Source organism: Anopheles nili, chromosome 3 (assembly GCF_943737925.1).
Source record: "Anopheles nili chromosome 3, idAnoNiliSN_F5_01, whole genome shotgun sequence".
NCBI lineage: Eukaryota > Metazoa > Arthropoda > Insecta > Diptera > Culicidae > Anopheles > Anopheles nili.
The window spans coordinates 15287167-15298427 of record NC_071292.1 but is presented as its reverse complement, the minus strand read 5'-3'; the positions used below and the strand labels follow the sequence as shown (position 1 = coordinate 15298427).

The 11261-nt window shown below is 46.9% G+C and overlaps 1 protein-coding gene across 1 annotated transcript; it reads left to right on the top strand.

Annotated features, from left to right (window-relative positions):
- The first annotated feature begins 2720 nt into the window (after nucleotides 1-2720).
- LOC128725347 (neurogenic protein mastermind) lies at nucleotides 2721-9427 on the top strand. The gene is made up of 13 exons (XM_053819082.1): nucleotides 2721-2831; nucleotides 2931-3194; nucleotides 3284-3370; nucleotides 3452-3670; nucleotides 3777-4365; nucleotides 5402-6095; nucleotides 6179-7194; nucleotides 7264-7590; nucleotides 7662-8126; nucleotides 8209-8382; nucleotides 8476-8664; nucleotides 8737-8822; nucleotides 9254-9427. The coding sequence occupies exons 1-13, from the start codon at nucleotides 2721-2723 to the stop codon at nucleotides 9425-9427; spliced, it is 4395 nt and encodes a 1464-aa protein (XP_053675057.1).
- Nucleotides 9428-11261: the final 1834 nt, after the last annotated feature.

Here is an 11261-nt window from a genome sequence, read left to right as displayed (position 1 = left end):
TTATGCGTTTTTCTTGTCGTGGCCGCAATTCCTACTTTTCTGAGATAAACGAGTCGGATTGGAGCTACCTAACCTCAGCCGCGCTGCGGTGATCAGCTGCGGCCAGCGATAGGCATAAAAAAGGTCGCTGCTTCCAGAGCAGAGCAGAAAGAGTGAACGGAGAGTGAGAGAACATGTCGTATCCGGTTTGGAGGTTTTTCTTTCCTACGCGTGCCTATGGCTCCCCTTCGAGAGCAGTCGGGTTACTTCTAATCTAAAAGCCTGCTGTACACTGAAGGGTTATTACCGTGAGTCCACTACTCCCCACCTAAACGGTGAACATTATCTACTCAACCCTCAAGGCTTGTGTGTGGAGCCAGTTCAATTGTGTTTGCTTTTTTTAGAGTGGAGCTGCATCTGTAGAATTCACCCACGCAGCATTTTGTGAAGAGTTTAACAAAAGAGATCATTTCTGTCGTTTTTTGGACAGAAAAACCGCTCCAAAAGAGACTGTGTGTGGGTCATCGTCAGTGGCTCAAGTTGTGCGAATTGTTGACGCCTGCCTTATTTGGTGATTTTAGCCGTTGTTACGTCAAAGTTGCTGCCTTCCATCATCGGGTTGTGTTATGCTTGAGCCCGCGACGACGTGAACACGCTTTTGGGTGCGTGGGTTTACAAACGTCATCGAAAACGTGAAGTGAATGTATTGTGAGATCAAGAACCCTAAGCACGAAAAGGGACGTTTGAGTTGGCTGCTGTTTAGTTTACGATTTCCGCACTCGGGGACAAGGTTTTTAGCTAATAAACAATCACAGTGCCGGAGCGGAGACGTTATGCAGTTTCTGTTGGTTGCTGAACTCGTTACAACAAGTTTGCACACCATGCACTTCGTCGCATGTGCGTTTTGTTCGTTGCCGGTACTTGACATTAAGCCTTGCGCTGCTGTGTTTGGTTGAGTGATAAGAGAATAACTGCACTCGAGGAAAACTACCCAACGTTAGCCAGGGCAGCCGTATGTTTGAGAGACTTCAAACAATTTGAATGTTTCGCTCTCCCTTCGGTCATTATTCATCTATTAAGCTTGCAACTGCAACCAGATTCGAGGTAGAAAGAAAGGCCAATAAGCAACTGAACTCCCTAAACATAATCCACAAAGGTCAGCCCTGTCGAACGCCTGCTGACAGCTTCCAGAATCTTCCAAATCAAACATCAGCCGGTTCGTCGAACCGCGGGCAGTATATACGAAAGTAAAAACGTCAATCACTTTCCACTATCACAACGCAAACAAACCACTCGAGCGTGATTACAGTCGCAGCGGAGGTGTTACTCTGAATATTGCATTGCTGTTCGTCTGCTGCAGCGAATTGTTTCTCCCTAAAAGCCACCAACTCCATTCAGCTATGTGTGTGTCACTGATAAGGATGCTATAGAGATGTTAGAACGCGTCTCGTTCATGTCGTTCAGGTGAACTTTGACAGGCCGCTGTGCCGTTGTGTGCGAGTAGGAATTGATGGTCAAGAGATGGCAACCGATCGCGGTCAGTTTCGAGCGGGGTTTCTAGTTTTCGGGCTATATTTAGGTTTGGTTGACTGTTTTTCTTCGCCGCTCCACTTTAAACACAAACGGTTACGGTTACGAGCTGGCCACTAGCAGGAAATGTGCGGGGATAGGCGCGTTTGGGCTGGGAGCTGTATATTCTTGGCCGACGCCACACTCACTCGCGTTGAGAGAACCAACGGCCATTTATAAAGCGGCATGGGAAACCGATTTCGGTAATTGTGGTGACTAGTGGGGTGTGAAAAACAAAATAAAAAAAACCACGCATATTTTTAGAGCATACAGAGGAGACAATGCGTGAAAATGCGATATTTTAGTCTGTACTGCTGCTTTTCTGAGGGTCAATTCAATGTGCTTACGTACGTTCAAGATATGCTGCAACTGGTGGTGGTGCGGTAGAGGGGTGAGGGGTAGGGGCACAGTGGGCAGGTTTCGCTACGCTAACCTTGACGAAACCGCGGAGTGTCCATTATCCGATGCATTATCTCGTTCTTCTTTTCCATTTGCAGATTAAACTTGTACAAACTAAGATTATTGTGTGGTGAACGAGGCAGCAGTTTTTTAGTGGTGTGTGGTACACATCGGTCGAACTACCGACACATACAGTTCAAGGACACAGTTCCAGGTTCCGTTTCGGTCGTATAGGCGCGTGCGCTAGTGTTTCGACACACAGCAGCCTCCCCGTGATCGTGTCACGATCTCGGGCCTGCCAGCAACGGCAACCACAAAACCCCCAATTTCTACCCAACAGTATTTGTTGAACAGTGATCCAGCTTCGCTAGCTGAGCGTGTGCACACAGTGCAGCTGATCCCGGAAGAGAGGAGGAAAACGAGGACTGCATTACGACGCGGATCGTACGGATCCCTCCGGTTCTGTTCTGGTAAGGATATCTTTGGCTCGTAGCTTGCTTTACGGGTGTCTTCTTTTGAGCACTGCACTAAAACGTTGTCCTATGTATCCTTTTTTTAAGGTGGTTATTTGCGTGGACCAACTGACGGACGCCGCAAGTTGCTGCTGCGTTCGAACGCTCCGGCTGTGTACGCGTTTTCTGCGTGTCGTTTTTTTGTGTGGTCTTGTGAAGCTTTGCAAAAGAACGAGAACCGATCGTGAACCGCGGCGAGAAGAGGGCGAAGCGCGTGTTGTTGGAACCGTTTTCCGTTGAATCGGCGTGTTGGTCATCATCATGAACGTGATGAACAACAGCAGCGGCGATGAGCAGGTCGAGTGTCCACTGTGCATGGAACCGCTGGAGGTGGACGATCTGAACTTCTATCCCTGTACCTGTGGATATCAGGTAAAGTGCCGGTGGTTCGGGTTTTGTCCCGTTCAACGCCCCGAGTTAGGATCCGTCGGAACGTCGCTAAAACATTTTCTGTTTTGTGTGTTTTTGCAGATCTGTCGCTTTTGCTGGCACCGGATCCGTACGGACGAGAACGAGCTGTGCCCGGCGTGTCGGAAGGCGTACCCGGAGAACCCGGCCGACTTTACGCCCCTCTCGCAGGAGCAGATCGCGGCGTTCAAGGCGGAGAAGCGGCAGCGGGACCAGCAGCGGAGGGCGAAGATCTCCGAGAACCGGAAACATCTCGCGAACGTGCGCGTGGTGCAGAAGAACCTGGTGTTCGTCGTCGGGCTGCCGCCGAGATTGGCCGATCCGGAGGTCAGTTTCGTTGGTCGTGAGCTCCCGCTAATGTGGGGGAGTGGCGTATTAATGTTAGCGCCTTTATGTTATGTATGATTATGTTGTAGATTCTGAAGAAACACGAATACTTCGGTAAATATGGTAAGATCCATAAAGTGGTCATCAACCCTAGTACAACGTATGCGGGTGTGCAGGTACGTATCCGTCTCGATCATGCAACGATCAGTATATTGTGCAAATAGTCGTTTAACTGTCAACTTTACTAACTCTTGCAGGGTCCCTCGGCGTCGGCGTATGTGACGTACATCAACAATAACGACGCGCTGAGGGCGATCCAAAGCGTCAACAACATCATGATTGACGGTCGACTGATAAAGACGAGCTTAGGTACGACGAAGTACTGTAGCCACTTTATGAAAAATCAAACCTGTCCCAAACCGGACTGCATGTACTTGCACGAGCTGGGAGACCCGGAGGCTAGCTTTACGAAGGAGGTAACTAGTCAGGATGTCGTCAAAGAGCGCGCACGTTGCTTGACCGAGCTAATGCACCTTATCTTGGTGTGCGTGTGGTGTGTGTGTGTGTACTTTTCGTTCGCAGGAGATGCACCAGGGGAAGCATCAGGAGTACGAGAAGCGGTTGCATGACGCCATGCAGGCGCAGCTGGGCCTGACGTCCTCCGGAGGACATGGCGGTAGCGGCAGTAATGGTGTGGCGGCCTCTGGCGGTGGAGGTGGTGCAAACGCGGCCACGATCGCTGGCCAGGTATCGTCCACGGCAGCGGCAGTGGTGGCGGCTACGGCAACGTCGGCGGCGGCAGCTGTTGCAGCAGCATCAACTGCAGGTGCGTCCTCCGCGCTGGTGGTAAATGGCGGCAGTACGGGTAGTGCGGGTAGTGGTGGTGGTAGTGGTGACGTTGGTGTGCCCAGGTCCGGCAACGGCAGCGGCAACTCAGGCCGCAGCACTAGCAGCAGCAACGGCAGCACCGGAACCAGCGGCAACGGTGGAAGGAGCAGCAAGAGCGGCAGTAAATCGTCGCCCAGGAGTGATTTTAAACAGATTAGCGACATTACCAATGGACTCATACCAAGCAAAGAAGCGTGGCCCAGCTTATCGACGACGCCAATCGGCGGTGGCTCTCACGGCGGCGGAAGTAGCAATAAGGAGAATAAGCTTAACGGTAAAACAGGTGTGTGTGAGTTGAAACCCTTCCTCAAATGGTGCGAGGCTTCGTATGATGGAAGGCGACCGAACAGTGAAAAGCGTGCCTCTACTGTGGAAAGCTGTCTAGTGTCTCGATTGATAACACATCTTCCACTTGGTTCCCACAAAATCTTCATTCTAACTGCTATACACGTGAGCAGCGCACGTTCGCAGGGAGGGAGGGACATTTGAATCGAACAAGTGTGTCCTTTTTGGAATGATTTCGTTTACTACGGTTCCGAGTGTGAGAAATTGTGATCGTGTAAATTGTCTGATTGTGACGTATATAAGAATTTACATATGTGATACAGCTCATTGAAGGCTTTGTAATTATATATGGCACGTTCTTTGGATTGAACTTTGTTGTTAGCATTCAGTGAAAGTCCTTTTTTGACATTTATTTAAACGAGAGGATACAAATTAATGAAAGTTGAAAGCTAAACACTCTATCATCAGGTTTCGGATAAAATAGAACCATTGAGTTTGGCTGTAGCTCAAGAACTGCAAACAATATGCATGAGCATGTGTAGCTGTTTCATTTGGATTACAATGTACATTGTATTATTTTTGTGTGTGATTTTATTCATTTCATCTTTTTTCTTCTAATTTAAAGATAGTTCAATGCAATGAAAAAAAGTGTTTTTATAAAAATCCATCATTCATCGATGTGTAAAAAAATGTTAATAATGTATGAACAATGCTCCCTAGTTTGAATTGAACGATACATAAGGAAATCCAATGGTTTCTATTTGTATGATGTGCAAGTTCGTTGTGGAATATAATATGGTTTTTGTACAAATCAACGAAAGTTCGCGAAACGTTCATTGAAGAGTAAAATTCGTCCGTTTGGCTCTGTTATTAATGACCTATCCACTCCACCAACCACACGCCCCACCAGGTGCCTTTTTGCATCTTTACAGCTCCATTTAGTTAAAAGGACGTTTATCCATTTCGGCTCCATTCACTACCAGTACTCAAAGAGTTAATGTTTGGTCATTTTTTTTGCTCGTTGCTCCTAACAGCCAACAGCAGTAGTAGCAGCAATAAGGAAAATTCGAACCGAAGTGACCGAAAGCACGAAACGAAATCTCGCTCGAAAGGAGGCAAACACAAGCAGCAGCAGCAGCAGCAACAACACAACAAAAACAGTCACGACAATTCCAGTAATCATAAAGATAGTACAAGCAACGTGACTAGTGCCAACGGTGTTGCAGCTTCTGCTAAGGGAGGCAGTGCGGCGCTAGCGAACGGCAAGGGAGGAAAGTTGTCGGTCAACGGCAAGCAGCAACGGAACGGTGCTACTACTCACGAAGCGCACGAAAATGGTACTGGAAGCGGTAAGGAGGCACACAACAACAGCAAAAACCTTAAGCAGCAACGCGAGCGCGAACGTGAGCGCGAACGCGAGCGTGAGCGGGAACGTGAACGCGAACAGTTGCAAAAGCAGCAGCAAAAGTCCCAGCTCAATGGCAATAGTGATAATAGCGAGTTGCAGCAGCAACAGCAGCCACAGTCTCAAAGCAAAAAGCGGGATGCCAGTGGTACTGTTAGTGGTCCCGCATCGGGCAACGTTAGGAATGGCGGGAACACGAATGGAGATGGCCATATCAGTAACAATGATCTGGACGACGATGATGATGAACTGGACTTTGAGGATCTGGACAATGACGCCCTGTCGTCGGATAATGATGGCAAAACGGATTCCCCTTCGCTGAGGTATGTTGCGCTACCAGTAACAAGGACTTTCCTTTTTTTTGCAATGAATAACAACTATTCTCAATCTCTCGTGCAACCTGTAGCAGTTCGCCTTCGTCCCGCAACGGCGTCGACAGTGAAACAGCCAGTGGTAAGAGCACGCCGGGTGTTTTCGCTGACACGCTCAGCAATGGTGGTAGCAGTGCTCTAATTGCCGGCACCGACGGCGCGATCCTTGCGAACGCTACCGGCGAAAGCGCTATAGATGCCATACCTCCGACAGAGGCTGACGCGGGAGAAACGAACCGTAGCTCCTCGTCACCATCCTCCAGCTTATCGCTGGGTGACGAGAAGGCGGACAGCGAAAGCACAGCCCCGGTTGCCTCATCGTCCTCCACCACGACGTCTCTGTACGGTGGTCTGGATGAGGGCACGGAAACCACCACCTCGGTGATCAGCTCATCCATGACGAAGCTGGCCGTGACGGACACGGCTACTACCGACGGTGGCATCATGAACCACAAGTATGCCAACGATATGCTCGACGCGACCGGGCGTTTCAGCAAGTTTGACAGCATACTGGACGACAACAGTAGCTTTTTCTCGTACAACGCATTCGACCCGTACGGCAAACCAGGCGCGGATCTTGCCGTGGACGGTGTCAGCGGCAGTCAGAGCGTTGGCTTGACAACCTCGCAACTTCCCGATCTCCTGAGCGGTACAAACGACACGAACGAGCAGCACGCCAAGGAGCTGTTGAAGAACATGGGCAATCTGCAGCAACAGCAGCAACCTCAGCAACAGCAGCAGCATCATCCCCACCAGCAGCATCCACAACAGCCGCAGCACCATCAGCATCTCGTCCAACAAACCGTGCGGTTACACCAGCAGCTGAACGGTGGCCTTGGAGGGCTTATGGCAAACGGTGATAGCAGTATCATGGGCGGTGCTACCGATGAGTTGGATCCGGCTATCAACAAATGCATGCTACGCCACAAATATTTGTTGGAGGATCAGCACGAAGAGTGGCTTCGTCTGCAGCAGCAACAGCAGGAGCAACAGAAACGTAACCACCTTAACAATGGACTGAATGGACTACCACCATTCCATAATTTTAACGGTAATACGCCTTTTCTCTTATGTTGTCGTAATTTGGAAAGTTTTTATGATTATTTTTTAAAATTGACAGATTTTGGAACGAACGATTTTTGGCACAAAACCATCGCTATGCGAAACAATTTCCTAAGCCAGCAGCAGCAGCAACAACAGCAACAGCAGCAACACCAGCAGCAAAGGCTACACACAGACATGAGTCAAATGTACGGAAACGCCAACATGTCCAAGTTGAACAAGTTCTTCGACTTTCACAAAAACCAGCAGCAGCAGCAACAGCAGCAACAATTTTTACTCAATGGACAAATTTCGCTCCCGCAGCAGCAGGCGCTTGATATGAATATATTAAACGCCCTGGAGAACAATCGTTTGAACAACCATTTCCTCGAGCAACACAACGAAGGTACCTTAAGTTAGGAGTGATGTAAAGGGGGTTTAAGGGCGTAGTATTAACGTATATGTTTTCAATTGTAGGTTTATTGGGATCACAACAGCTCCAAAAGCAACGACTATTAAACATCAACATTAGCGCTCACAACCCGTTACTGAACGGTGCGGATCGCTCCATGCAGCAGCATAAAGCAGCGGTTGCAGCAGCGGCAGCTGCGGCGGCCGCTGCAGCAGCGTCGCAGCAGCAACCGCAGCCTCAATCCGGCAGCAGAACTCAGCAACAACAGCCACCGATGTCGCAGTACGCTCAAAATGCGACCGTTGATGATGAGCTCGGATTCGATCCATTTTTGGAAACCCAGAAGGCCCTTGCAGAGCTGATGAATGATGAAATGAATCAGCAGCAGCTACCCCAGAGCGCATCTAACCACAGCAAGCTACTGGAGAATGTTCAGCAGCAGCAGCAGCAGCAACAACAACGCACCCGAATGCCGCCACCTGGCTTCAATCACATGAATGCCTTCGGTTTCGGAGTCCCGCGGGCACAGGGTACGTTTTGAGCGAGCTTTTTCTCTGTCTGTGGCCGTTGAGAGTTATTCGTTTTTCTTCTACTGTTGAAATTTTTCTCTAGGGAGCAAAATTTTGCCCTTCATGAACGGTGGTATGCAGATGCCCAACGGCCAGCAGCCGCAACAGCCACCGCAAAATGGCAACTGGAATCAGCAGATGCAGCAGCCATTCTTGGGTTTCCAGCAGAATGAGCCCAACCATTTGGCTCAGCAGCAAAACGGACTCAACAAACCAGGTATGAATAGAGAACACGCATAAGTTTAGGAAAATCATAATAGACACATATTAATTTTACTTCTGCTCAATTTACTTTTTGATTGTATCACAGCGTATGGCAATAATCTCACCGACTGGACGTCGATGGATCCGGCCATCGTGTCGTATCGTCAGTTCTCCTTCATGAACGGTCCCAATCAGCCGACCGGGGGTGACATGTTCCTGAACGCTCAACAACAACAACAACAGCAGCAACAGCAACAGCAAATGAATCAGCAGCAAAATCTACAACCTGGCCAAGGTAACGGAAAGTAAATTTTGTCTTTCATAATTCGTACCATAATTATCCAATGTTTCTAATGTATTGTAACAGGTTTCGGACACCATGGTCTCAACTTGCCGTCGAACTTGATGGGTCAACAGCAGCAGCAGCAGCAACAGCAGCAAGCAAATCCACAGGTAAGATTGACAAAGGGGAATCCACGAAATACACGAATGTATCGGAAAATTATTGATCAAATGACGGTGATCGTCGAAGCTAAACATGGAGCACGTCTTGCTCGAAATTAACGGTCACCTCAATCACCATCTTTGTGGAAAATGCAATAAATTTGCCTACATGAACGTTAGTACGCTGATCAAATTTCACATTTTGTCACAATTCCTTGCCGTTGAAGAATGTTAAAGGTTGGGTAGGCCAAAGATAAAGTTGTGAGTGACAACTGGATAAAGGGTTTAAAGATTTTCAGATTAACGATAAAGTAGTATCAATATGTAAATAATAAACAAAAAAACGTCATGTAAATGCTATGTTAATAGAGTGGAACGGTAATCGTATGCTGCATAAATGAAACGACTTTCAAATGTTGCACATCTGATTTATTTTCCAGCTTAACTTTTCTCACGTCAACATCATGAACAACGATCGCAACGCCTACATGGCATACGAAGTACCCAACTGCGGCTTCCCTAACGGCTTCGACAAGTACTCAATCCCCATGCCACCCGGTTTCCAGAACAATGTGGCCGGAAACAACAAGCAAAAGGCGGAGTGCATCAATTAAAACAATTTGCAGCAAACGATACACGCAACAAAACACATCAGTAATCACACATTTCCGATTGACGCCGAAGGTACGTCACTGCATTATCATGAAAACTGGAAAATTTACAGCAACGGAGGTTAAACGTTACCGTACTGCTCCAATTCAACGGACGGTGGAAAACACATACACGCAAACAAACCTTTTTTTCGAGTTCTCGGTGCCCAAAGGAGTGCTCTGGAGTACGCATGAACTGTGGTTTTTAACTATGGTGTGATAAGTTCATAATTATTTTGTGATCAAAGGAGAAAGAAGAGAAAAGGTTAAAAAGGGAGAAACGGGAGTGGGAGTGTATATGAACAGTAAGTACTAGTCCATTATTTCGTATATTTTTCATTAAAACCATCAGCCGACAGGTATCGAAAATTGCAATATAAAACTATACTACTTGGAATTTAAACAAGCGCCTCTTCGTCATGTAACGAAACACTTTTTATGAACTCCTCTACTGCAAGGTTGAAGATTCATAAGCTATAATTGCATTACGTAAGGCCTCCCAAATAAGGAAACCCGATGCAAATCGGACACATCGGTGGATCCTTACGCTGATCACTAAGCCCGTAATGGAGAACTGATACGATTCACAGATTAAATTGTTATTTGAGACAGTCCGATGTGATGCGTGGAAAAGCTGGTATTACGGATCGAGATATATAAGCTGTGGAGCAAAGAGAAAAAAGAATCGAAGACTCATCAGGCATAGAAAGAAGCAAATTAAGATTTCAATCGGTGAATCCGGGATTGCAAGAAAAAACAATCAATGGTATGGCTGGGCGTCACTTTTGATACAGAAGTTGCTCAGACATGGCTTTAACTCAATGGTAGCTTGAGTATGGTTTTACATGCGATAATCTCTGCACGGATCTATCATTCCTATGCACCGCTGTTCAATCTGTGTCTAATATGGAACATAGAATGATTCGGTTGTAGCGGAGTATGCAGATTGGAAACCATACTTAAAGTGTTTCTGAGTTTTGTGGCCCATTGATTTAAATTGACCGGGTTGTTGACAGGTTGTCGCTGTGATCTCTTAAGTTGGAAAGCTCCGTGCTCCAGAAGCACGCTGCTGAGCCTGTTAAGACTCAAGTGAGAAGCTGTGAGACACGGGAGCTATGGTAAGGAATAGGGACTGAACCAATGCGAACTGATTGATCGTAATGACTCGAAAGAATTAGTGATATCGTACGTAGAGTGAGATGTAAGATACCGACCGATCGTTAGTTTCTTTGAAATGTGTTTGATTTCCTTTAAGGGTTTTTAGGCGAACATATGCCGATTGATGGTTTTTACAGAGTTTCCTGTGTTTTTTGCTTTGTTTTGACAAAGCCTTTTTGATCACTCAAAATGGATGGTCGTAGAGGTCTATTTTGTTTTTGTCTGAACGAAGAAAAAAAGAGGAAATTAACGATGTTACGTTGTTTTCGTATCTGCTACCCAGTTTAGGGAAAGCTTTTTTGTTGTAGTCTTTTCAACAAGAGCACAGAATGCGCTTCTGACACGTTTTTTTTAAACGCGTGACATAAGTACTAGAATTGGGCTATGAATATGATCGACGAAACGCTTGCAAATATTTCTCTATATGGATTGTACGGATTTGTTGGTACATTGACTCTTGATTTGTGTTGTAAAACTACCGACATCGTATACAAAATGGAGTAAGAGTTGAAAAATGAATGGGAGCTCAGGCGCGAATATGTATGTTCGGGGATTAAAAATGGTACGCCCTCAAAATTTATTATAAATATAAATTCTGGTTGCTGCTCTTGTTGAACAGACTGCTTTGAATGAGCTCTAC

Coding starts and splice junctions, on each gene's coding strand:
- LOC128725347 (XM_053819082.1), top strand. CDS start 2,721: ATGAACGTGATGAACAACAGCAGCGGCGATGAGCAGGTCGAGTGTCCA. Junction 2,832..2,930: donor CCTGTACCTGTGGATATCAG/GTAAAGTGCCGG, acceptor GTGTTTTTGCAG/ATCTGTCGCTTTTGCTGGCA. Junction 7,591..7,661: donor CCTCGAGCAACACAACGAAG/GTACCTTAAGTT, acceptor TTTCAATTGTAG/GTTTATTGGGATCACAACAG.